The 26,308-nt window shown below is 51.6% G+C and overlaps 9 protein-coding genes across 9 annotated transcripts; 6 read left to right on the forward strand and 3 right to left on the reverse strand.

Annotated features, from left to right (window-relative positions):
* Positions 1 to 3,899: 3,899 nt before the first annotated feature.
* esdC (GTP-binding protein EsdC) lies at positions 3,900 to 4,688 on the forward strand (the record flags this gene model as incomplete). The annotated part of the gene is made up of 1 exon (XM_056614844.1): positions 3,900 to 4,688. One exon carries the CDS (start codon positions 3,900 to 3,902, stop codon positions 4,686 to 4,688), a length of 789 nt encoding a protein of 262 aa, XP_056477816.1.
* A 1,473-nt stretch (positions 4,689 to 6,161) lies between these two features.
* On the forward strand, positions 6,162 to 6,440 carry N7532_002351 (uncharacterized protein; the record flags this gene model as incomplete). Its single annotated transcript, XM_056614845.1, has 1 exon — positions 6,162 to 6,440. One exon carries the CDS (start codon positions 6,162 to 6,164, stop codon positions 6,438 to 6,440), a length of 279 nt encoding a protein of 92 aa, XP_056477817.1.
* A 423-nt stretch (positions 6,441 to 6,863) lies between these two features.
* N7532_002352 (uncharacterized protein) lies at positions 6,864 to 7,961 on the reverse strand (the record flags this gene model as incomplete). The annotated part of the gene is made up of 3 exons (XM_056614846.1): positions 6,864 to 7,454; positions 7,505 to 7,794; positions 7,847 to 7,961. 3 exons carry the CDS (start codon positions 7,959 to 7,961, stop codon positions 6,864 to 6,866), a joined length of 996 nt encoding a protein of 331 aa, XP_056477818.1.
* Positions 7,962 to 11,574: 3,613 nt separating this feature from the next.
* On the reverse strand, positions 11,575 to 15,034 carry N7532_002353 (putative nuclear pore complex subunit Nup85; the record flags this gene model as incomplete). The annotated part of the gene is made up of 2 exons (XM_056614847.1): positions 11,575 to 12,474; positions 12,530 to 15,034. 2 exons carry the CDS (start codon positions 15,032 to 15,034, stop codon positions 11,575 to 11,577), a joined length of 3,405 nt encoding a protein of 1,134 aa, XP_056477819.1.
* Positions 15,035 to 16,328: 1,294 nt separating this feature from the next.
* Positions 16,329 to 17,018, forward strand: N7532_002354 (uncharacterized protein; the record flags this gene model as incomplete). The annotated part of the gene is made up of 1 exon (XM_056614848.1): positions 16,329 to 17,018. The coding sequence occupies one exon, from the start codon at positions 16,329 to 16,331 to the stop codon at positions 17,016 to 17,018; it is 690 nt and encodes a 229-aa protein (XP_056477820.1).
* A 528-nt stretch (positions 17,019 to 17,546) lies between these two features.
* N7532_002355 (Zn(II)2Cys6 transcription factor domain-containing protein) lies at positions 17,547 to 18,921 on the forward strand (the record flags this gene model as incomplete). Its single annotated transcript, XM_056614849.1, has 2 exons — positions 17,547 to 17,615; positions 17,680 to 18,921. The coding sequence occupies 2 exons, from the start codon at positions 17,547 to 17,549 to the stop codon at positions 18,919 to 18,921; spliced, it is 1,311 nt and encodes a 436-aa protein (XP_056477821.1).
* A 43-nt stretch (positions 18,922 to 18,964) lies between these two features.
* On the reverse strand, positions 18,965 to 20,030 carry N7532_002356 (RTA1 domain-containing protein; the record flags this gene model as incomplete). Its single annotated transcript, XM_056614850.1, has 3 exons — positions 18,965 to 19,428; positions 19,501 to 19,749; positions 19,802 to 20,030. 3 exons carry the CDS (start codon positions 20,028 to 20,030, stop codon positions 18,965 to 18,967), a joined length of 942 nt encoding a protein of 313 aa, XP_056477822.1.
* Positions 20,031 to 22,234: 2,204 nt separating this feature from the next.
* On the forward strand, positions 22,235 to 22,843 carry N7532_002357 (uncharacterized protein; the record flags this gene model as incomplete). The annotated part of the gene is made up of 1 exon (XM_056614851.1): positions 22,235 to 22,843. One exon carries the CDS (start codon positions 22,235 to 22,237, stop codon positions 22,841 to 22,843), a length of 609 nt encoding a protein of 202 aa, XP_056477823.1.
* Positions 22,844 to 23,649: 806 nt separating this feature from the next.
* N7532_002358 (uncharacterized protein) lies at positions 23,650 to 24,378 on the forward strand (the record flags this gene model as incomplete). Its single annotated transcript, XM_056614852.1, has 1 exon — positions 23,650 to 24,378. One exon carries the CDS (start codon positions 23,650 to 23,652, stop codon positions 24,376 to 24,378), a length of 729 nt encoding a protein of 242 aa, XP_056477824.1.
* Between the last annotated feature and the right edge of the window lie 1,930 nt (positions 24,379 to 26,308).

Below are 26,308 nucleotides of genomic sequence, written 5' to 3' on the forward strand. Positions count from 1 at the left end.
AAAGCTGTGTAATGTGTTCACTAGATTGATAAATTCTTCATTTGAAACTTCATGCACAGCTACAAGTGCGTGGGTATGGTCAGCGAGATTTTGCGCAATGGCTTCAGTTAACTAGTCTAATTCGGATAGGCGCTGTGCCTTAGTGAGAGAATATGGCAGTTATGAACTGCTGAGGTGACATATCGGATCAGTTCAAGGCCTGCCGCAGCAAGCTGCTTTTTGATGTTTTCGTAACCGTTTTTGAACTCTGTCTGGGTATTTCCTTGCTACGTTGCACGTAGAACACAGTCGAGTTGGGGGGGGGGGGGGGGGGGGGGGGGAATCATGTATTGCGAAGGTCATCCCCGAGGCACATAGCAGGCCGGGGCTGACATAAAGGCTAACTAGGTGTCCTCACATTCCTCTCAGAATTGGAATATTCGATGCCAGCTTCGTTCCGCACTAGCTGTCTACAAAGCAGCCGGCGATGCCAAAAATGCCCCCGTTAGCCAGAAAAAGAAGACCCCTAATAGTAGAGCCGAGCCAGGCGCCGGCGGTAACACCTCCCCATCCTGTCACAGCCCCGGCATCGCTCAAGCTGATGTCCTAACAAAGTGCACCCAGTTGCCGGTACCTGCAAGTCTAACAGCATTTTATGTAATACCAACAATGACGCCTAGTACCCTCCCGTTTTCCACAGGGGATGCTTGACCCAACTGGAAAGGCCTTCAAGAGTGGCACCATGGAGACCGTTGATTACGATGTGTGTGATGTAGGCGAAAAACTCTATCAAAAAGGAGCCTGATGTCAAAGATACCTCCTAATTTCAGCAGTAGTAAGCCCTCCCCGTAATGTTCGCTGAGCCGTGAGGCATAAGAAAGAAGCTCTCAGCACGTTTTCCTCTTTGAAAACTTAATTGTTTTGAGCTTGGCGGTTTTAGGAGTTCCGAGTTTGGCGTAATGATTTTGAATGCCCTTGAGTGGCCACCTAGTCTTGTTGGTCATTGAAAATGCTTCCAAGAATGCTTCAGTGACTTTGTCTTTCGGTAAAAGCGACATGTGTTCCATCGCTTCAGCACTTCGAGAGTAATTTATTGTGAGGGCTTGCGTGTACTCGGATAGTGATAGTTTGAACAAGAAGGTAGGAAAAGCGAAAAAAGCAAATACCCAAACGGACATTCAGAAATAGAATTCAAGTCTGATACGGGCTGGTGACGTTGTTGACATGAGTAGAAGAGGCTCAAAAGGTTCAAGTTGTGTGCACTGTTCATACGCTTGGCCCCACTCTTCCAGTTTTGGATGGCCATTGCGGAATTACATATGAGTTAGCGCCTGAAATCATAAAGCAGCCCCGAACTCCCAGGCCCTTGGGAGATAGGATTTTGAAAGTAGATCCAATAAAAGTCGATCCCCGCATAATATTCGTCTCTGCTGGCTTTCGCCCTATTAGAGGATCTTACTCTGATCCATTTGTTGACTCTTGATGCGATGAGTGGGCGACATGGGTTCCTGTTTTGATTCACTCTCAACTTACAGTACTAAGCCATTACCTCACCTCTTCATCATTGGCATGCATCCCATATCCTTCATTATAATATTTCACCGAAAGAGAGAGTCCCGGGCACCAACACTAGCGGGCACCAACACTAGCTGGCACCAACACTAGCTGGCACCAACATTAGCGGGCACCAACACTAGATGATATCAACTCTCGGAAAGGAGGGTTCGACAAACGAAGAGCGGCTACCTGGAGTGAAGTTGGGTCGTTCAAGAGATAATCGACAGGAATCATAGCGACTTGAGCGGGTCAGGATTAAAGCAGGTAGAATTATCCTACATATGCTAAGTGCTTTGTCAGTCTCGAGTTTGTTGTAATCCCGATATCTGCAAGACTTGCGAAGTCACATTACACAAACATTGAGCCACCACAGCCAATGTACCTGCCATAACGATGATTTGAACAGCCATGATGAATTGATGTGAGCCAACAGTAACGATTCAAACGAAAGCACCATAGAGCCTGACAGGAACCAGTCGAGACTCGAATCACTTTACATCTGGCAAGCCATTGCATACGGGCATTGGATATTTTGTAAATCCTTGTGACTCTGTATGTACGGACTTGTGTGTCCAAGGGCGTCACACGGAATTGATAGCGTTGATTCTCCGGAAAACCTGGACACCACTCGTATCCTGTCAAAGCCAAAGGTAGCATCGGCAGCCATTTTTCTTGTTTATCGAATCCATGCTGCGCATCCCTCCCGCCTGTCAGATCTGCCCTATCCCGCAATTGACCGGAATCGTGCGCCGTTGGGAAGTATTGCGCACTGCGCCAAACAATCCCGGCTTGTAAATGGGGGACTGAGCCGCCTCTGCCAGTGCATGGGGCTCGGTCAGATAAGCGGATGCTGGATGGCGTGTGGTGGATTTCGAGATGCAGGATGCAATGCTGCGCTGCACGACGTGCATGTACTGAATTATGAGGATTCTCGCGAGCCTCGATCATCCCAGCCATTATTCTTGCAGAACCTGATCTCGCGGGATTGATCCAGGAATTGCATCCACACCCTTCGGTATGCAGTGTTGAGTCTGTTGACAATGGGTAGTCAGGTGACGTCGTGGCCTAAGGCCTGTACGATATGGACGATAGCGGCCATCGAACTTTCCTCCTTCAGCGTTTATTGTCTCTCTCCCATCTCTCAACAAAAGACGGCTGCGATTCCACACATTCTCACCTCCAGCCCTGGACACTTCCGGCACCAGGACATTCTAAATTTGGGGGCTGGACAGCCCGCGGTCGCCGATCACTACTTCTGCGGGGACAGCCCACTTTCTCGTCCAAGTGCAGTCGGGAATTTTCTCCGAATGACGAGAGCGTGGACTGTGCGCAGAGTCCAGATGACACGGAATCGATGTCACTTTGACTTCCTCAAGGTTGTCGTACTCGCGACTTATCTGCCCGTGTCGTTCCGATGGAGCTGACACAAGGCGCACGGCGGCACATCTTTGATCGTTGATGTCGCGCGGACAGCCCGAGGTCCCCACGTTGACATAGAATCCGCATACACCCATGGTTCTGCCTGAATAACCTCCAACATGCGTCTGGAAGCCCTGCTCCCAGGTACATGGGTACATTGGTACATTGGTACATGGACAGTCTGCAGGCTCTCCCGAGCGCAGCGCCCTCGTCTGCAGCTCGAGAACCCGAATGGCGAACAAAGCAGGCTGCGGGTGCTGATTCGCGGAGCCCCTCACCCACCGTGGCACGGCGAGCGTCAAATGCACCCAATCGATTGGATGTGACGAGGGGCCCGGCGTGCAGGCAGCTCGTCACTGCGCAACTCCCATTGCAGCGAATCGACATCACCAATTACCCGCCCACGCCCAGCCCGGCCAACATTCGGCGGTGCGGATCCATTTGCTCCCTTAAAACAGCCCATAACCGCCCAGGCGCATTTCTTTCTTTCTTTCTTTCTTCAGCGAGCGTTTGTTTGTGAGAGCTGCCTTATTCGAGTACCGACACTGGTTGTCTGGTTCTTTTTTTCTTTCTATTCTATTCTAATTCCACCTTTCCAAGCCACATTCCCAATCCCCAAAAAACCATACTTTGCACACAGTTAAGCTGCGCTTACTGTGTTGTTGCCCCCCAATTATTCTGCCTCGCCAGTGCACTACTCGAATTATTTCAACTCTACAGTTTGTCTTCGTCGCCGGTCGACGTTCGCCTTGCTGTGCCAGCTCTCTCGACAAATCATCTTTAATCTAATCTCGCTCGGATATATTCTTTATATTCTCGTCGTGGACCGGTTCCCGTCAAAGAGCATCACAACAGAACTCTGGTAGTTTCTGTTATTCTCTCGATCTACGACCAACGATTAACTTGACTTTATTTGCATTACGTCTGATTATCATTCCATCATAATGGCCGCCGTTCAACTCAAGTTCTCCCTGCGCACCTCGTCCAACGTCAAGACCGTTCACCTGGTCGGCTCTTGGGACAACTACTCGCGCCAGCTCCCCCTGTCTGCCGAGGACAAGCCCGGTGCCTGGTTGGGCAAGTTCCGCTTCCAGACCTCCATGCTGCAGCTGGGGGGCCGCTACTGGTACTACTACATCATGGACGGATATCACGTCTCGCACGACCCCGCCGTTGAATACACCGTCGAGCCGACCACCGGCCGCAAGCTCAACATTCTCGACGTTCCCGGTGGCAAGTCCAGCAGCCGTCGCGAGGCCCCGAAGGCCCGCCGTGGATCGACCAGCATCGCCACGGGCCGCTCTCTCTCGCCCTCCAAGATCCACCACCCCAAGCCCTCCAAGCCCTACGCTTCGCGCCAACTCCGCGAGGCCGAGTTCGCTCCTACCGTCGACGACCTCACCCGTCGCTTCGCGGGCTCCCGTCTGTCCGATGAGTACTCTTACTCCAACAGTCCGCCCAGCTCTGCCGGTTCATCGCTGTCGTCCCGCTCGTCGGGCTCGACCTCGCCTTCCTCGCTGTCCTCCATGAGCGATCCCCCTCTGCAATGCCGCTGCGAGCGCTACGGCATTACCCGCAAAGGAGACCGCGTCAAGCTCGACTGTGGTGGCAGCCGCTGCGGCTACCTCAGTGAAACCTCCGAGGCCAGCTGCTCCGAATCCGAGGACAGCGACGAGGAGTACCGCCGTGTACGCAGTGCGGTCCGTCGCCAGGGCATCGTCGTCCGCCGCTAAGTGCGACAAGAAGCGTTAGCTCTGCCTACACTTGCTGGCAGAGCTGGTTCTTTCACTGCCAATTATACGCTGGATCTTGGACGCAGGGATTCCGGTCATCGCGCCCCTTTGCTTTTACGAAAAAAAAAACGCACAAAAAACCCAGAAAAAAATTAACCCATCGCCGTGGGTGAACAGGCTTCACTCCGTGGAAGGGCGGGGATGATAATATACGTGAAGGAGAGCAGAGGATAAGACCCCGATGAACCTATCCGATGCGCCAGACAACACACCGCTGGCCTCCCTCAAGGGAAGCATTTTCCAAAGCTGACTTCAATCTTGCTGGGAGTGCCAGACCCGGTGGAAATGACAATCTTATCTTGCTTTTGCAAGCCATAAGGACAATTCCGCTCTGTGTCCTGTATTCAATCACTCATTATCTATATGGAATATAAAAGGTTGGACATGGCCGTGTGGACGCATTAGAATCAAGAGCATCGGATGTCATGTGTTATTCGTCGCTTGCTTGGGATGTCCAGGTGCTATGATTAATGATAATGACCTGATGTCTTGGTGCATTCTTCCATTGTAACGAGTAGCGAGAAGTAGAGCGTAGTGGTCTCTTGTAGGGTATGATGTGTGAACGATGTTATCAGATCGGCCCCAAGAATGTACGAATTACCATTAAGCCGTGCTTCTGACATTTCTAACTTTAATGGTCATGTTGCTGATGGGGGCCGTGGAATCTGAATGCATCCCCGCCCTCGGCGTATCCTAATTTCAACACCTATCATGCTCGATGGCTCGGTTAGACCTATAGTTGACAAACACTTCTTCCATTTCTCAAATTAGTACCATCCTGCCAACTATCCTTGAAGGGTAGGAAAGATTTCAACTGCTCTGAAAGAACGATGGGGGTATTCAATTTGATGCTGTCTTATGCCGCTTGTGTTTTGGCAGTTAAGCAATATCGTCAGCGAAGAAATATTGCCGGTACCATTCGGCCACTCACCATGAATGCGCATAGCCATTAGAGCGAAACCTGGATTCAAATACATGTAGGACCAAAAACGGAATCCACTCCGAAGAATGGGACAATAGAACTAGAACGTTTTGTCTAACGAAGGCCAATTATCCGAAAAGCATCCGACCACACACCCGAGAACCAAGCCATCCCGACTGCAAAGATCGAAGCCAAAAATACAAAGTTCGTCTACAGCAGCTAGTACAACATTCAGAAAAGAGCAAGTAATCTCTGTATTCTCTACTTGCATTCTATTTCACCCCATGATCAGAATTAATTTATTTGAAGGATCCCACCACGGCGAACACTGCATCCAACGAACAAAGCAATCAACCCACTGCCTCAAAGTAACACCACAACTACAGTGAAAATGACCAAGGCCTCATCATCCAATCCATCGAAGACATCGATGAGGCCGCGTCCTCGAAGCTAGGCCACCCAATCGATCTCACAGCGATAAGCATCCCATCATGCCTAGAACTTATTGTAAAAGATCACCTCAACAAACCTTGATCAACACCAAAAGTGATGTGGTAAGCCAGGTGGAGGAGTCTTCGCAGGTACTGAATTTTGTCGATGCCGCAAGCCTAGCATATGGCCTGAACAATGGCCCTTTCGGTTCCGATGCCCACGGCGAAGAACTCGACTTGGTTCTGCATATCGACTATAACTTCAATTCTCTGGATCTGTGGGTTGTCGATGTTGAGAATTCGGCAAGTAATCTTGAGAATAGATCCTACAGCCAGTGAAATATTGAGTTGAAGGTATCGAAGGTAGAGACGAGGAAGGCGTAGGTCGGATTATCTTCCCCAGTGACATTTTGCGTGTGTGCTAATTCTTGTTTGCACAATAGGAAAATCAGGTCCATGAGTCTATTCAATAGTCTGTCTCAGGAGTATTGACTTCAGACGAGGGCCAATACTTGCAAGCGATTGTCATCACCAGTGGAGATTCCTCCGAGTCAATGGAGCATAAAGGAGGTCGTTTCGCAAACAATTTTTCAAAAATGGCAAGAAATCATCCCAAACGAGCTTGACCCAACCTACACCGCAGCCATTGGCGCCGCACCACCGAGCACAAGAGTTCGCGCAGGATACTGGGCCCTGGAAGGTCTATTTTACTCAACATAACCAATCATTCCATACGATTGAACAATCCACCATCATCCCTGACTACCGCGGCCCCTTCCCAATAACTCCCTCAAGGAAATCAAATCCCTCCCTCTGCAACCACCAAGTCCTCGACCCAACCTGCATCATAGCAGCAAACGTATGTTCCTCTCCGGGAACTTCCGTCATCCCACACAAAACACCCTCCTCCTTCAACCTCTTCAAAAGATCTCGACTAAGATCAATAGGGACCATGGTATCTGCCTGTCCATGCACAATATACGTCGGCGGGAAGTTGCGCCCGACATTGCGAATCGGGTCAACAAGGCCAAACTGCGGATCTGTCGTAATTCCTGTCGGATATATGGCATCGAGGACTGTTCCCTTCGCAATTTGTGTGAAGGCGAATGCGTCGCGCGGCTTCGAGAAATCCGGACCCTTGGAGACGCCTGATTCTGTCTGTCCTTCTAGTGAGACGGATGAATCTGTCGGAATGGGCTTTTGGTCGTAGATCTGGTTGAGGAATTCTTTTGAGAGGTTCGTTGGGAGTTTGGCGTCGACGTGTGGGAGTGGCTTTCTCCACAGTGGACTCGAGAAGTTAACTGCGCCGTACAGAGAGAGGATCGCCTTTGCAGGTTTGGGGACATTGAAGCCCTGCGCATATTAGCTATTTCATCCAACCAGGATAGACGGGACTGACATACCAGACTAAGCGCCAAATGACCCCCCGACGAAGTCCCAAACACAGCAACTTTCTCCAAATCAGCCCGATAAGGTCCCTGATCTCTCAGAAACTCATCAAGGTGCCCTGCATGAGTCCAGGATAGCAGATCCCGGATATCCTGCATGGGACCATCAAGCAGATTCACACCGGGACATAACCTGTGATTCGGAACGAGTACGATCCAGCCGCGATCAAGACAGTCGTTGATTTGCAGGATGGAGACCATTCGCGAATGGCCAAGCATGAATGAGCCACCATGGATGTCGATTACTGCAAGTTATCAGTTTTGATTGCGTTCTGGCAAGAAGTTGGAGGCTCCTACCGACGGGGTATTTCTGCGGCGAGGAGACGTCGGATTGGGGGAGGTAGATGTCTGTCGATATCTTGCTGCCGTCGATCTCTTTGTAGAGTGTTGTTAGGGGGTTATCGGTTGACATGGCGTATGCTGTGTTTCTCACAACCAGGCTGCCGTGGAGGGACAGTTATAGCACCGCGGTCAGTGATGAGCTCGGGAATTCCGGACGGGCGGTCGGCGTGTGACGGAGAAGCCGGGGCAATTGCTGCCGAAGTGCGAATGAAGATGAGATGTAACTCCGGTAGGTATAGAGACCGAGTACTTGTAGTATTTACCAAGAGAGGATAAGTACTTGAGCAAAGAGGGTACTAAGTTGTTGGTGGAATGCCGACCAACCAAACATCAGACACCCCTCCAACTCCCATATACCGGGATGTCTCGGCAAACCGGAATGCATTTTAAATGCAACAATACCAAAATATGACTGGCGAATACCTTATACCATCTAACCACTAGCAGTTCGGCGATGACCGCGCATAACAATGTTCCTAAGCATGGGACTGACAGGTGGCTGAAACATCGGCATCCACCCCACGACGCGTATGCACTGGCAGACATGAGCCGTAATCTACAACGGATACAAGCATTTGAAAGCGCCACAGACCCGGTACAAAAATAACCGGAAGTATCACGCCAGCAGGATCTAAATAGCTCACTATGTGAGCCCCAGCCACTTCAGCCATAACAAGGCGTCCAATCAAATGAACGTCGAGTATGCATCCCTCTGGCGGGACTACACCACCCTAATGCGTTCACGACGTCCGCAGGAAAGCATCAAAGAGCGGGTTGTTGATTGATACAATATGGCAAGATAACGACAGAACACGCTCGCCCATGCAGTACAATGCAATGCCGCAAGCCAGCGCAGCTAAAATCAACACAGCACCTCATCAGAAGCCAGCGAGCAACATACCCCCTACCCGAGGAAGAGCAGTACTCAGCTGACGGCTGAAGAGGCGAAAAATCAAAATCGACAGATATGGCGTACTTTACAGGCCGTCTCGCGGATCCGAATCCAATGCAATCGCAAGCTTTTCCTCCATCGTACACAGTCGCCCCGCGACCTCGTAGCTGTATTCCACCAGGAAACACAACCAGATCTTCGGACGGGATTGAGTCCACAGCACCCGGCTGCTCATTTCTTCCCACAGGGAAAGATAGATGATTCAACCAGCCCATCCGATGATCATATTAAACATTGTCGCGTCGCACATCCCTCGTTATCATGTCTTTCAACCCAGGAGTCGGCGTAGTGAATCCAGCAAGCAACCGTGCAAGCGCAGCTCAACAGTCCAGACTGTTTCCTGCGTGTTCAACTAGTGAACATATCACTGACTACCTCCCCGATCCCTTGGAACTGGAATAACCGGAGTCAGGCCAGCGGCCTACATTGGGCGAAGCAGACGACCCGCGCGCAGAGTGCCTCGAGCAAGCATAGCCGACCAAGACGGTCTTCTCCTGGATGGTGTGGCCGCGTTGGCCATAGCCAGCGCAGGGATCGATCGAGTGTTGGAAATAGATGCATTTGCAGACGGAGAAGCGTTCGACAACTTTGTAGCACATTTTCGCAAATATTGGAGAGTAGATGGCGATGAAAGAATGCGAACGCGAAATTAAAAGACGCAACATGCAGCAAAAGAAAGAGAGGCGTGATGCAAGAATCGAATCAATCGAAAGCTAGCCAAAGAGAAGGAAAGGCAAAACTGTACGCAGGAAGAAAAAGACAGGGCGATGTCGAGAGAAGATCACGACGGTCCATGCGTTATATACACTCTCACCCCGTCGGTCCTACCCATAACCCACAATGCACTAAGCACCGACTGGGTTTAGTTACAGTAGTAAGTGAGCTAGGTTTAGCAACAGCATACGCCCGTGCAGATCGCGACCCATCTTCCTGGGCTCTGGAGGTGCAGTGGAACCACCGGCGAACCAAGGGACCACTCAACGGGGGAAATGCAAGGCATCCAACGGCCAGCCCTACGGTGACCCAGGCAGGACCGGAAAAGACCGACGCAAGCGCCAATCGGTGGATACGAGAGCTGAAGAGTAGCTTAGCCAGAAGGTCTATCCTGTCCATTGTGGTCAGAGGTGGAGCGTGCCCTGTACCCCATGGTGCCCTGGATCCACTACAAGTACTGTAGGAGTGATTCCCGTCTCTGTATCTGCAGAGTGGGGAGTTTGTACAGCACGGATGTGATTTCTTAGAAGGGAAGCTGGATTCCTGCACATACTCGATCGAGAAGTAGGAACGCACTCTCAGGTGGTGGAAAGAGCCTCCAAGACAAATCCGCGACGAAACCTCAAGTGATCTGGCGAAGAGTCATCGTTCATCCCCGAATAGACGCCCCACCTTCCAAGGAAGAACTCTCCCGAGAATCCCGGCGTTCTCCTAAGCGGAGCAGAGCTTCACGTCAGAATCAGGGCATGGTGGTGACTCAGTCGCCCAAGACTCAGTGGATACCCGATTGAGCGCGCGATAGTCAGATAGTCCGAAACGCAGATGAGGCACGGCCTGTGGCTTCGCAGCCAAGCCTCACAGACGGTGAGGGCAGCATTTAGACGGGCGCGGTCGGGGCCTGAATTGGCGGGCAGAGTCGGTGAGAAGGCGAGGCTGAATGCGCGGTGGAGCCGCTGTGCCTCGCCCTAACCTTTGCTATGGCACGCTAGGCCTGAATGGGACTAGCGGAGTAGAAGGCCATGCGCCCGTTTCTGCCTGGTTTGTCGGGCAATCATGACGTCCTTTCCCTATACTTGCACTTTCCCACTACATCCATTGCTCTGCCGAGGTAAGTATGCTCAGCCTGCAGGATGCTGCAGTGTTCATCCAGCAAGTCTCACCGTCTTAATTTTGCGGCTTGCTATACACTTGCCCGCATTTACTGGCCTAAGAGTCGGTGTCTGCGTTCTACGACACGCACTCCACAGGTGGAGAGCATCAGGCATCCGCGTTCAGCTGCTGACGGTCACTGGCTGCAGAGATGGATCCAGATGCCGCACGGAGGTGGGAGCGTCGTAGGGCTGAGACGATCGCCTTGCCTATCCCGCATTAAGGAGGGGTACATACATACTCCTACAAGGAACTGCCATACTACTACCTCTCTAGGATTAGACTGATGACTGCAAGATAGGGGTTCAGCTGGGGTTGGAGAAGCTACTGCAGCAGGTACATATTCTTGTTTCGTCGTACTTCAACTGGGAGTCATATTCCCACATTTGAAGGTATGAGAGGGTGGCTAGACAAGATTGATCGGCTGAGTGTTGCAGATGATGCCGGCTGGGTTACAACCGGGTTTGACGCTGATGCCACTGGCTACGATATAGTAGTATGATGTGGATTGCCTGGAAATGACAAACACCTACAGTAGCGGGCTCCGAACTAGGACTTGGTTTCGGCCGTAGCCTTGAATCGTAGAGGTTTCCCAGAATCGAGATTACGATCAACAGGATATTATGATTTTCGCGATTGCCGCTGATTCTGCTTTGCACCAATCATCAAATCTGTCACAGCAGTATATGACCTACCCCCGACACGTCATTGATCTACACACAGACAATTCCACGGCTGTTTTCACACACTCAGCAATGGATGAAGATTCATTGAGCAGACCATGATATATCGCCTCATCCACGCTAACTAATCATACATAGATCGATCGCAATTACAAACCCGTCCCATACCAGCATATTCAATGCATTTAAATGCCACCAAGAGCACCGAAGCTAAGACCCCTAGCCAAACCAACCCTCAACAAACCAAGCACATCCTTACCAGTGGTATCAGCAGGAAGACCAACCCTCCAATCCCAGCCCCTCTCCTCCGGACCCGGTACCAGCACACCCGACGCACTCGCAGATGTAGGACCAGAAAGGAGATCAGAGCCGAGCATAGAAAAGGTCGACGCCGAAAGATTCGAGACGGATTTCTTGAGCACTGCGCGAGGGGAGGGAGGCGCATTGGTTGAGCTCGAGCTGGAGAGTGTAGAACGGAAACACTCCTCGCACTGCGCAAAGACGCGGGGAGTGACTGTTTCCAGATCCTCGATGGCGGAGAGAATGGCGAATTGTTCGGAAACAGAGAGGATGGGGCTGGGCTGGTTCACGAAGACGAGAGCTTCGCCCAGCAAGGCCAGAAGTCCGTCGACCTGCACGGCCGAGTCGCGGTGCGGGTCATACAGGCCACCGTAGATGTTGTCGGCTGCACTGGAGATGACAGCCGCAAGGGCCTTGGCAGCTGCGCGGCGGCGGGCGAGAGGCTTGAAGCGCGGGCGTTGGCCCTCGGCAAGGTTGAGTGCCTCGTCGCGAATCTCGTAGTAGCGGCGGAGGGTGGCGTAGCCACTGAGGTAAAATTGGAGAATCCGGGCAGCTTCTTCGTCGACGGAGGCGATGGATTCGAGACAGGCCTTCGGGTCTTTGATTAAAGAACGTAGCTCCGGGTCGAGCTCGCTGGTTGTCGGGTATGCGCGTGATTGGACTAGACTGTAGGAGATGAGGAGATCGACGACAGATTTGACCTTACGGCGATTCCGGGCGCGGGAATAGCAGATGAGAGCCAGGCCAAAATTGTCGGATTTGTCGGTTGTCATGTCGCCGTATCGCTAGAGTTTAGTTAGCATCAATGTGCATGTCGTTAGTGGGTAGGATTGTACATACCTCGGAGACCTTGCGGCCTTGTTCTTCCAGTCCAAGATCAGAGCATAACACAACGAGTTTGTCCAGCTGGGTCGTGTTCTCCAGTGGCAGTTTATCGACAACCTCAGAAACAGCCTTCTTCATCATATCGACGTTATCAATACGAGTCAACACTTCCAATGCCATCTCCCAGCCGTCACGGGATCCAGTCTCGTTCTCAATAGAGCCACGCTCGAACAGGCCAAACGCATAGCTGCGGAGAATCTCATCTCTGTCCAAGCGGCGAGAAGGAGGACCGTCGGCCCCATATGAGAGAACCATCAGGTCATCCTCGCTAAGGCCAGGCACCTTCTTCGAGCTAGACTCAAACCAGCCGCCAACACTGGCGACCTCGGTAACAGCCGCAGTCACGCACTGTGACCAGGACTGCAAGAGCTTGAGCACACCATCGACATCTCCCTCGAAGACGGACGCAAGTCCAACCTCCAGACTATTCATTGTGTTCACGCGGAACCCAGCGTTGTCGGATGGTTCATTGGTCGCGCTGCTGAAGGCCAGATCCAGGCGATGGAGGTACGCATCTCGCATGTTACGGTCCACAGCGCGCAGTTGGCCGCGGTTTCCGTGCGAGCGCCGGAAATCACTGTTGGTGCTGGCACGAAGATCCACATCATCGTCTTCGCCGTCCCACCAGGCAGTAAGACCAATTGTGGCCTCCACCCAGTCCTGGGAGTAGGACTTGATGGTGGCAGTGTCACCGAGGATAATCCTGTACAAAGATCGAAGGCTCTGATAGATGGTCCAAGGAACACGGCTCTCAGCCATACGCGCAGACTGCGAGAAACTAATAGGCTTCTGGCCAAAGTTGCCCAGACCACCAAAATTGACAGCCTGGAATCCAGTGTTTTGTGCCACGCCTCCATCATCTCGTTCCTCGCCCTCGGCGAATCCTTCCAGGTCCTCAACAGCAGCCAGAACTCGCTTGCGGTAATGAGACCAGTCGGGCCCGGTAATGTCCCAGTCATCATCTTGGAAGCCGGGGCAAGAGTCTAGGATCTGAAGCGCTTTGTTCACGCAGCGTTGGATATTTTGCAGCTGGACACCCCGATATCCGGGCTGTGGCAGACCGTCCTCCAATGCGGATCGAGCATAGTTGAAGTCGGCAGATCGAAGAATATCCGCTGCCTCGGCGAAGCGGCCGCGAAGAACAGCCGCGTTGATAATGTCCCAGAAATTAGACGAGGCTGCCGGGTTGGGCTCGACGTATCGCAATGCTTGAAGGTCATTATTCTTCGATGCATGGGTCCCGTTCAGCCAGTCAAGCAGAATTTGGGGAATAGGAGTCGCCACGCTTGCACGCTGCAGTGCCTTGACCATGCTGTTAGCGGCATTAGCAGAAGGATTCGAGGCCGAAGCGATGGGCGCTGATCCGCGCGACGGATGGTGGATTTGAAGCAGAAGAGAGGCGAGGAAGCTAGCCTTGACCAGGTTCGGCGCTTGCTCCCCAGGTCCAATGCTGGATCCTACACCGTAAGGTCGGTTGATGCCACTGCGATCCGCACAAGTATCCCAAGTATTGACCAGTCGATTCGAAAGGTAAGCCAAGCAACCGTCAACGTCCACGTATCGATATTCCGACTCGCCGAGTTCATCGTAGAACCGTCTCATACCGTCCTCCGTGTGAATGATCATATCAGCGGGTTCATCGACAGGGGCGACGCGCGATCGCGAAGCGATGTTGTGCAGGATGGAGGGCATGGCGGAGGCCTTTTTCGGGGAGAGTTTGGTCTTGCGGAGGGGTGACTGGTTCGCCCATCGTTCGTCGAGCTTCGGGCGCTTCGCATCGATCGGATTTGTGTAGATAGGTTTGCGCGGCTGCGCCTTGCTGAGACCAGGCGACTGTGGCGGGAGTGGGTTTCCAAAGTTTGAATCCAAGAAGCTGAGGCGGTTCGACGGCTGGCGAGTGCTCATATCCAGGTCGCCTTCCGCGTCTTCCTCTTCGTCATGCTCCTCTTCATCTTCGTACTCTTCTTCGGCATCTTCCCCCGGCTCCATTTGTTCCTCGTCTTCGTATTCTTCGTTGTATTCGCTCATCTGCGAGGACGCGAATCCGTTGGATCCATTCGACTTGCCAAAGTTCATCGACTGACCAAACGCACTGGACTGGAATCCGCCGCCATTCGTCGCGGCGCTGAAGCGAGTCTGTTTAGTAACGGGTGGCTTTGTTTGGGGAATGGCAAAGGACGAGCCGAACGAGGAGCCGAAAATGCTGTCACCCTTCTTGAAACCGCCGGACTTGGTGAAGAGGGAGTTGGTGGAGGTCGCGAAGTCTTGCTCATTAGAATGAGATTCGATTTGGGAGGTATTGAAAATGGCGGAGGTGGGATTGCCTTGCGGCGTGAAGGAGTTCGCCTCGGATGGCGGCAGGCCAGCTGGAGTCGTCGAGAGATTGCTGAAAAAGCTCTGGCCCTTGCTCTTGTCCGGCGTGGACGGCACGCTCGAGTCGTAGGGAACTTGGAACGTCATTGTGGCGGGTGGAGAGGGAAACGAATGCAGGGAGGTTGTGAGTGAATAGGAAGCAGCAACTTTTGGGCCCTAACGCTGAGATGCAGGAGCGGCAGGAGCTGCAGTTGGATCTGCAGAAGAGGCGCAATGCGGTAGGAATCTGGTGAGGGGCTCTGGCGCCACGGGCAGAGGGGTTGAAATGGGGAATTGCAAGTCCAGCCAGGCCCAAGGATTGGGACTAGCGATGTTTGGTGTTTTTTGAGTTGATGCGCTTTCTCACTGACGCGCCGGTCATGTGATCTATATTGTCATGTGACCATCATCAACCAGGAATCCAGGATAGCATCAACATGACAAGTACAGCACACCAAATCAATGCGTTGTTCAAAGTCCATTGTTATTCTAATTCTCGTGTCTCTCATAAGCTGCGTTAATTATCTACTATTTGCTTTCCTGGATCCTTTGAAGAGCAAGGTTGTATTGTTCTTACCCAGCACCCCTTCTAGCGTTAACCACTTACTGCATGTACATAGGACAGCGCGAATGTATCTGAATCTAGCAATCAAAATCGACAACAACCATGAATCATGCAGACGCGGGTACTGAGTCGGACAACGCTGGGTCGCATTTCGCCCGAAATCAGGCATCTAGCTCATATGCCACACCCCACCTTCGCCGCTGAAAATGTGAACCTTTCGCATCGATACCTCGATCTGTCCTAGATGGCCGGGCAAATTGGATCCAAGCCCACAATGAGCAAACCGACATTTTTCCAGGTGTTCGCAAGAGAGAACATCCCAAATTTCCTCCCACTTTGGACACCGACACACACCATCATGACAACACTGCCATCGTAATGACTATTTCCAGCATCATCAAGCGCGCTGCGACTACCGTATTGATTCCCAAATGAGTGAAAACGGCGCATGACCGCCCCTTCCGGCTAGCCCGAAATTGAGTCGCCGGGCACATGGCAAGTTTTGACAGGGTCCACGGCCCCGATTGACACGCAGCTTACCCTATTCGTATAGTAACTGCACGATGATCGCATCGATCGGGGACGCGCAGTTCGGCCCCATTGGTTTCATCGTTCATTTGCAGTGGACCAGAATGGTTGCTGAGTGATTGGCTAATGGGGATAGGGCACCAGCACTGCCAGGCGGTTCAGTGTCATCGGATGGGGGCCATTCCTAATGTGTGGTATGGGGCGATGCTCAGCCCTGAAATATACTTAGCAACATCAACATCAGCAAAGTCATATATATGAGTTTCCCAACTCCATCGAGGGCGATCCAGAATTACCAGCAAAATCAAAATGTATCACTCAAAATCCAGATCAACAAAAACCCTCTCCCCTCTCGACGGCATCAAGTCTACCTCCAGTTCCAAACCCAAACCTAGCCAACCAGTCCACTACAAAATCAACCCCACCTTCTGGAAACGCAACTACGAAATCAGCGGCACACACCCTATCTTCGTCGAGAACTCCACGATGACACCGGGCAAACCCGACCTCACCTTCCACGCCGGGGACAGCCACGGCCCTGTGCTGGGCGTCGCCCGCTACCGGCACTTCTCGTCCGACATTGAGATCGGCCTAAGCGACCACCCGAGCTCGAATCCGGGGCCGAGCATGCGTTGGCAATCCCTGCACCGCGACGGGCTATCCCAATCCCGATATCGATTCACGACCGACATGGGGAACGGCCGACTCGAGAGCTTCACGTGGCGCGCGACCCACCCGATATCTCTCACGAGAGATGGCAGCATGGAGCTCCTGCACGATAGCACGCACACAGTGGCCGCGACCTTTTCGTCCAAGTATAGCATGCGCCATACCGAGCAGAGCCTGAAGGTATATCCGGGGCTGGGCGGGGATATTCCCCTGCTGGCGCTGGTGACGGCGTTGACGCTGTACGAGAAGATGCGGCGACGGAAGGCCGCAACGTCGGCGGCCACGGGCGCAGGTGTGGGTGCGGGTGCGGGTGCGGGTGCGGGTGCTTGAACCTAAGCTTAATCTTCTTCTACAAAAAAGGGAGTCGGGGTCCGCGGGAGGCGAGACTTCGCCAATGCAGACAGATACGAATTACGACCACTAGCGTGTTTTTGCGTGATACCATGGGGCGATGAGCCACGCGATCCATACTTGAAGCTGTACAGTAATTACTAGCAGTGCTCCAATCAGACAGCTTGCGCCCCTCCCAGTCCCTCCTGATGCTCCGCCTAAGCCCAAGGGAGCCGCAGGGAACGAGGGTTAGTCTGCAGGCTGCCCGGTCCTCAAAATGAGCCAAGCGAGGCAGTGCACAGAGACAGCCAACCTGGGAATAAGCGAGACATGTTTCAGATGAGACAAGCCTTTTCACTGTTTGATCGACAGGGTTCGCGGGTTAGTCAGCACATACATTGTAGAACATTTATGGGGCACAATCCTGTTGCCTGAAAGATTCCAATTCTTTCTTCCGATCCACGTCCCCCTGCATTTTCAGATCCCAGCGATTCCTGGTCGTGTCGGATATGGAGTGCGGTGCATGACATGGCGCTTCGACGACCGCACCGTAAATCCAGACATGGCTGTCTCGAGTGTAAACGCCGGCGGGTCAAGGTATGCCCACGCCCACGTGAAAGCGACGAGTATACATCTTGACACCTACTGATCATCCCAAAAGTGCGATGAAGCCCGTCCCGTCTGCTCCAACTGTGCCAAACGCCATGCAGAGTGCGAGTATGGCTCTTCCAGTTCGCTCCTCTGGGCCAATGAAGAAGCCCCGGGGCTGGGAGGACTGGCACAGGCACGCCCGCGTGCATCAGGCTCCGACAGCGTGCAAGGGGATCGCGATCGCGATCCGCTGAGCAGCGGCCTGGGTTCTGCCAGTGCATCAGGGAGTCCGGGGGTTAGTGTGAGCATGAGCGCGGGCGTGAGTGCTGGCACCGACTCCCTCGGACTGCTGGGTCGACTGGGGGATGCGACGTCCACGCCTGTACCGGCGCTGAACCTCCATGATTTAGAACTGATGATGCAGTGGTGTAACGCAACACACCGGACGTTGTCACGCAGCGAACGGACCGATCTGGTCTGGCGGAATTGTATTCCTGAAGAAGCGCTCTCTCATCCGTTTCTCATGCATGGCATTCTGGCCGTCTCGGCGCTGCATCTGGCCAGGACGGATTGCGATCCGTCACGGCGAGCGGCGTATTTGAATCGGGCCGTGGCACATCAGAACCAGGCCCTTGCATTGTTCCGCGAACTTCTGGGCGACGTCAATGAATTAAATGCCAAGGCAATGTTCGCCTTTGCGAGTATCGTCGTCGTCTACACATTCGGATTCCCACATACTCCCGACGCCCAAGATCCATGGACATGCATCGATGATTTATATCAAGTACTAGTCCTCACGCGCGGCATCCAGCAAGTCATCCGATCTCCAGCAGACTATCTCAGCCAAACCAGCTTTGCCCCGATTCTCCACGTAGAAGAATCCTCCGTGCCACTACCGGAAGACGCCGCAGCAAACATCAACCAGCTCCACGAAGCGAACGAAGTCTGCGGTGCGCGCGACACCACACACGAAACAGAGGTCTACACCGCTACTATCGACAACATCTCTGAAATGCTCAGCTGGGTCTACGGCGGGATGACGGCCAGCACGATCGCGGGACGGTGGGCGATCAAACTGCCAGCGCGGTTCATGGAGCTGCTGCGCGAGCACGAGCCGATGGCGCTCGTGATGTTGGCGCATTATGGCGTGCTCTTACAGAGTTTGCGGCATCGCTGGTGCTTCGACGAATGGTGCGTGCGGGTCGCGAGGGCCGTGTGGGCGATCCTGGATGATCAGTGGAGACCGCTGGTGCACTGGGCGATGTGTGCGATATTGGGGGAGACTTACATCGAGCGGGTTATGACGCAGTAAACAGCATTGACTGGCATTGCTGAAAGTACACAGCTACCACTATCTACGCCCGATTCACCAACGGCACCATATCAACAACACCAAGACCGAACCCCCTCGTCATCTTCCGACTCCTCCCAAGCAAAACATTTACCTCACTCGGATGAATAACAGCAAAAATAACCATCATCACCCACATCAGTAATCCATCAAACACATAAATAAACACCTCATTCTTCATCAAAAACCCACCGGTGCCCTGCACATATTCGACGACCCTCACAACAGACCTAATCAGAATCAACACGCTGGACGTGTGTAGCGCAAACATATGTTTACGCCAGGGCAGCGCATCCGCCGCCAACAACGCAGAGGGATTCGAGACGAGTCGGCGCTGGAAAACGAGGGCGGATATAAGGAAGAATCCGAAAAAAATAATCTGCACGAACAAGCCGCCGATAATTACGTTTTGCCCGGTTTTTGCGGATGATCCGTCGCCGCTGGATCCTGAGACCATTAAACCGGCACCTGGGGAATTAGTATTAGCGTTGGCATTGAATATCCGAAGGAAACATGGATATGAAGGGAAAAAGGACATACCAGAAGCCTGCATCAAAAAACTCAAAACATCTCCACCAACGAATATACTCGTTGTCCATTTAATCGGAACCAGAGAGAAACTCTGACCCTTTACTAGGAGTATAATCCGTCCTAGCTCCATGTAGATACTAGCTGCGAATAGTGCTGGCGCGATGAGTAGTAATGTGCTCTGGATGATATAAGGGCCCGTCGTCCAATTAGGCGATTGTTTAGCAGACATGGCGCGGCCGATGTATCCGACTGTTTCGACTGTTGCAGACGTTAGTAAAAGAACTGGAGGAGATTTCATTGCTTGACATACAGTATCCACCTATCACCATCGGAATGAAGAACCATGTTCGTGTTCGAAAGAGGTGGAAGGTATGCAATATGGTTATGGTGAGGAAGAGGAGGATGAAGAGGACCGCGGCGCCGAGGGAGGGGTAGTATTCGTAGGCTTTCCAGCCGGTGATGGAGGAATTGGACATGTTGCTGAAAGACTCTTGCTCGAGTCGAGGCGAGACCGGTGTTGAAGGAATGGTATTTGGCATTGAGGACACGATTAATTTTTAAATCCCACACCTCTACCCAATCTTCCATCTTCCACTGGCTAGTAAGTCAGGGGTATTTCGTATTCTTATTTGATTTTCATCTATCCGCACAATCCCATCCAAAATCCCTATATTCGTCGAATATCCGGATATACATAGTCGCGACCAGTGGCAGATATTCGTATATATCGTACCCATTACCGAATATCGGTTAGCGTGGGTGACCAGGCAGACAAGTTTCGGCTGTCTTTCTCTTTCGTGTTTATGGCCTTGTTGGGAATAGTGTGAAGATTCTGCGTTCTTAATCTATTTTTGCTTTTGCACCTTGTTCCTGACAAGTGTTTTTAAGTAATATGCTTGTCTTGGGTTACCTCTTGGCTGTTGGATGTGGCAGCCTAGGCCGGTCTTTGCAGAGTATGCAGCTGCTGGCCGTTTCAGCGCTATTTCAAGACTGAAACTTTTTTTTGGGATATTATTGCCGACTGTTATTGATCTGTGCGAGTATACTGATTGGTGTGCGATCGGAGTATATGCCTCAGGCACTGCAGGTGCCTGTCAGATCAAACTAGTATTTTTCCAGCAGGCAACAAGGCTTGATAATCTGAATCCAATCATTTTGGAAATTGACAGGGGGCTTATTCAATGTGCAATATACGATGCTGAGATATGTCGAAACGTGCTTGGAGTGTTCAGTGGTGGTTAAGGTGGTTTGTTGCGAAGTGGATTTCGAGTTCGTCGGCATTTACGATTCGTTCTTCGTCTCCGAAGATGCCTGCGCTGAACTTTGGTCCAGTTTAGGACTTTGGCTGTCGCGGAGCGGACGGATTGTGGGGTTGAGAGGTCTACTTGCAGACCTCGGTAGGTTACGTTGGGACGCTCTGTTTTTAGAGCGTTGATGGATTCGTCCCTTTTGGCTGGGCTGCGGCTGGTGATTAACAAAGTGGCTGGTGATTGTGAGGCCTATTTGATTTAGAAGAGTTGCCTATTCTTTCTTTCGTCGGAGGACTCACGAAGGCTTGCGTGGCCAAAAACCCGAGTCCGCCCCGATTGACGCCGGTGATAAGAATCGTCTTTCCACGGATACCATCAACACAGGACTTGGCGACCTCGATAGCCTCCGTGTCGGCGTTGAACTTGGTGTACGTGGTAGTAGCTATCTTGAACTAGGATAACCGTGCAGTGTGAAGCAGTAGAATTTTGAGAATTCTGGGAGAGAATGGTGAAAGATTAACCCACTGAACTGAGAAACGGGCCGGCGACGACTCTCACCTCCCCGTGGTGCCGGCTGGGAACCTGTGAATGCCTTGCCTGGATGGTATTTGCAGAGCTAAGAAGAGTCACCACCGGCCAGCACTGTCCGCTGGCTAGGGCTACGGCTGGAGCGAGAGCTCAGGGGTCAGGGGTCAGAGGTCCTGGCCCCACGCACAGGCGACAAGGGAACACTTTGAAAACCACCCGACACACGACTGCGAAACTGATCCTACAATCAGTGGACACTAGGGTCGTGGGATAGGACACCCTTGGGGTGCTTTCGGGCTGCTCTGTTGAAAGGAGGATATCGCTGGGTCCGATGATACAGAAACGACAGAGTCAAAATCAAAAAGACGAACGACACGGCACGATCCAGCATGCTTGAACCCACACAGAGAACGACGAGGTACTTTGGTTAGTAGGAGGGACAACGATGTGTTGCTTGGCTGTTCTGGGTACAGAGAGGATACAACCGGGCAAACTCCTGCGAGACACGGTCGGCCTTGTCGGAGAGATCTTACAAGGTAGCGCGAAACGGATTTGACAATCTGCGGGGCGCAGCATATAATGGAAGCGACGGAAGACTGGGTGGGCGGACTGCAGATACGACACTTTCTATATGGCTCGAGAGGACGGACGCGCGTGTCGGTCTACTGAGAGAATAGGATTTTGAAGATGGCTATCGAGGATGGAGTCTTAAGACCGCTATGGAAGTAGGCTTAAGGTGCAAACTGGTATTGACTTGCGGAACCGGCTGTGCCCCGCGAAGGATGCGGATAAGGATCGAAGGGGATGCAAGGTAGAGGGTCTATGTAGGTAGACGTGCTGCCACCTCTACAATGTATTATCAAGCGTCCTAGTAATACAAATCAATACTTGAAAGCGGCGGCTCTGACACTAAGAATCCTCGACAACAGTCAGGCCAGGAATTCGTCTGCCAACTGTACAAGTTGATGAGAAAACTACGGAGAAATGGAAACCAGATCAATATCCGGTGGATCTCCACGAGCGAAGACAATAAACTGCGGGGTCTGGCTAAAGAACAGGCCAGAGCCGCGACACAAGAAGATGCTCTCCCGCAAGAACGCGTCCCGAGAATGAAGTCAACAACACTGAATATCGCACGGTCCCAAGCAGTTCCCAGCAATGACCTGCCAGTGGACATAGGGAGACACGCAAAACGAGTTGATGCAGCACTCCCAGGCAAACACACCCGGCAGCTGTATGACCGATTATCGTGGAAAGAAGCGAGCGTGCTGGCTCAACTCCGAACCGGCATGGCAAGACTCAATGGATATCTTTATCGAATCAAAGTAGCAGACACGGACCAGTGTGCGTGTGGACAAGCGAGAGAGAACGTGGAGCACTTCCTCTTTCGATGTCAAAAGTGGACGGCGCACCGGACGGAACTACTACAATGTACCAACACTCACCGAGGAAATATATCCTTCTTCCTAGGTGGAAAGTCGCCTTCCGATGATCAGAAGTGGACGCCGAACTTAGAGGCGGTACGGGCCTCAATACGATTCGCCATCGCCACGGGCCGACTCGAGGCCACCTAACCATGCCGACGAACGTAAATCACCACCCTTTCGCCGATCTAACTCACCAACCACCTCGTGCTACAGATGGTAGACGCGCTTCAACTGCCGAAGATAGGATGTTGAACACTTGGAGAAGCGCCTTCAAGCCAGCCTACTAACAAAATTACTAACCCACGAGGATCCGCTGCGACACTGCTTGTTGGAAATGACATATATGGCAAGGTTTTATGTATGGGCTCTAAAGAGACACAGTACTGTATATATTATGACATGTATAGTAGATCAGCGATAGTTGCCCTTTCGGCTTAGCCGCCGGGCGTTAATAAATTGTGTGTGTGAACTGAGAAACGACACCTCTTTATATTCCTTCTCTCGCAACGATTTCCAAGTAAAAAAAATCTATCCAGCACTTCCCGCAAACCAATGAGAGATCCGTTGCTGAAAGTGGTTAGGACGAGGCTGATGAGATGCATGAACTATCACTACCACATTGGGAGGGTATCCACTGAACCCGGCACAAGCCAATGGGAGATGTACAATCCCATTTTGGGTAAGCGGAGATACGGATTTCCACATGGAGAATGGCGCCACGTTAGTTTTTGCTCTAGGGATACGAGGGATATACTCCGCCATGCGGGGGCTGTGCACGGTTCGGCATGATGGAAGAGGCTTGGTGATCTGCAGATAAAACAGGCATGCTTCCTCGATGTAGATGCCTACTGATACAATTGCTTGCATTTCTCGATCTTTGATTATTGGATGCTTGTCACGAATTAGCAACCACTGCGACGATACATCATACAGCTTTGATCACTCAATTCAATATGTCCCGGGAAGATATCAAAGCCTCCCCAAACGACACTTGGTCCCTTGCGAGCAGTTCAACAAAAATAACCTCTACGAGTGAAGCCTCAACCATCGTGCCAGAACACAAGCACCCAAAGCACTCAACACTGGTCTTCACCCGCCTCGGACCGCTCCGCGTAAACATGCGCATATTCCCCGAAAACGCCAAAAACGAAGGGCTATACTTCATCCACATCAGCGGAACAATGAGCAACGACACAGAAATTACCCTGCACTCTGGGGCCTCGAAGCACGGCACGATCCTCGGTTCCTGCATCTTCAACAAATTCCGCCCGTCAAAGATAACTCTCAAGTCACGCACCGGGTCCAAATCAACCATGTTCTTAGTTGCGCAGAGCGGATGCTACCAATGGGCAATGCCACGAACCCTCGAAGCAAGCGACGACAGCATGAAAATCGGCGAACGAAGTTTCATCTGGCGCAGGGCGGCGGAACTAGATCGGAATCCAAAGAAAGCAGACGCGTTGAATCTGGAGCTTTGTAGCTCTAACCCGTTTGAGGTACATGCGGTCTATGCGGGCGCGTTGCCTGGTTCTGGGAAAGGGGGTGTATTGGAATTGAAGGATGATCTGGGAGAGGACTTTCGGGATATGCTTGTGTTGACATTGTCGTCGTTGGTGGAAAAGGCGAGGCAGAGGAGGGATCGGTCGGGGGATAATACGGCGAGGATTATGGCGTTCGCGTAGCGCTGCAGACCGGGAGACTAAGACTTCAAGGCGGTATCAAATGGTCAAGGGAAGCTGGTAGGTCGCTTTGATATTGAATCGAAGAAGTTAAGGTCTTGAAGAGAATTTTGGTAGCGAAGGAAATGACGAGCAAGTAACTAAAAATAAATTGGCCTCTGCTGGGTTTGATCCCTCGATCTCGTCGTCGCCAACCTCACTGTCGCCGCATTTCTAACCAATCATTTCGCTCGATTCCGCCAAGGAACGTGGAATTATCATTCTGCGGGCGTGGCAGTATTTTTCCAGGCTCGAAGTAGACCTCACCACGACCCTGATATTGGGTCCCTCCTACCGACTCGCGACCCGGACCTGGACGATTCCGGTTCCGAGCCTTACGACCCGGATCGACCCTCAGGGTCATAAAATCTCGTCAAGGTCACCCTGACTACGACCCTGACTACCCTGAATTGCATAATTCTTTTACGTCTTTCCTGATTAGGATGAATAAATTCGCTGACATATCATTATATATTACTGTTTCTTATACATGTTCTGTATGTATATGATTCCATCAATTTTCATCCACCCCCTATGTAATTCTTTGAATTAAGTCTTTTGAATACGTCTTCTGGCTTGGTAATACTAAACTTGCCCTCTTTTCTATCTAAGAGGTATTGTTATGGTGTGTTTTATAGAAAGTTGGTGAAATTGGTGTGTAAGGATGCGGAAATATATTTCGAATGTATGCGATAGTTGCACTACATTCCGCAGAACTTAAACACTATCCTAACTCCTGCGGTGATGGTCTTGAAAACCTAGTCAGTGAGCTAGGAAGGACCGTGGCTATCGCAATGAAGGGGAAATCCTATGGGAATCCTATCCTATGCTATAATATTCGAGTGGGATTCGGGATAGGAAATTCCCTCCCACGGTCAGTCTGACTACCCTGAAGGTCACCCTGACTGTTGATTTATAAGTGATGCTTCAGTGTTCATGTTGTTGAGGGGAGTTGATTGTGTCAGATACAAGTAGACTGGTGAACAGGTATATAGGCATGCACGTGATCCCAGCCCCCATGATTATCCCAGTAACCGGGATATTTCAACACTGACTACCCTGAGGGTCACCCAATTAGCTTGAGGATTTGAATAAAAAGCGGGGTTTAGATGTGATCTATCAAGCAAACAATCAGATAATGCAGAATCAGCATGTACATCTACCCATAAGTCCTTTCGCTTAACACCAAAGAAAATCTCAGTAAGTCCTTCCTTCTTATACACAGCTTCATCATGTCTCAGTCATCTGATATATTCCTCTCCTCTATACATGATGCGCCACCTTCGGATTTCCTTGAATACGTTGCTAATTCTACACCAGTTCAGCTTTTCTCCCCCATCCCCTCCGGAAGCCAACAGACCGTCTACGAGCCTCTGAAAGCCCCCGAATGCCTTAAACGCGTTTGCCCGGACCGGATCAGAACATACATTCTATATTCTCCAGAAATGAGTGATGAATTTGTGACTTGGTGGCTTCAGACCGACTTTGTGAGGAAGAAACGGATGACTTGGGATGGGAAACGCGCAAAGTGCTGGGAATACTTTGACCAGGTCGCCATAGACAGAAATGGGAAACCAGGAGTTATGTGCCAGTAATGTCAGAAGGTTCTTGATCACCCTCGTTGGGCTCATAGCGGAACAACTTCAATGAACAAGCACTATAATGGGGTGACTTGTCGGAAAGCTGCCCTAGCCAAAAGGCAGAAGCCAAATATCAAGCTGGCATTAGAGCATGCTGTATGTTCAGCACCCTATTATCGGCTTTATTTTACTAACTTACTTCTACGCCTAGGCTCAGAATACACCCGTACGAACATTTGATGCTCGTAATTGGCAACAGAAGCTTGCGAAGCTTCTTACTGTGTCACATCTTCCGTTCCTTTTCCTTGAACACT

The sequence above is a fragment of the Penicillium argentinense genome (assembly GCF_028826775.1).
Source record: "Penicillium argentinense strain IBT 30761 chromosome Unknown utg000003l_segment0_segment0, whole genome shotgun sequence".
In the NCBI taxonomy this organism is placed as follows: domain Eukaryota; kingdom Fungi; phylum Ascomycota; class Eurotiomycetes; order Eurotiales; family Aspergillaceae; genus Penicillium; species Penicillium argentinense.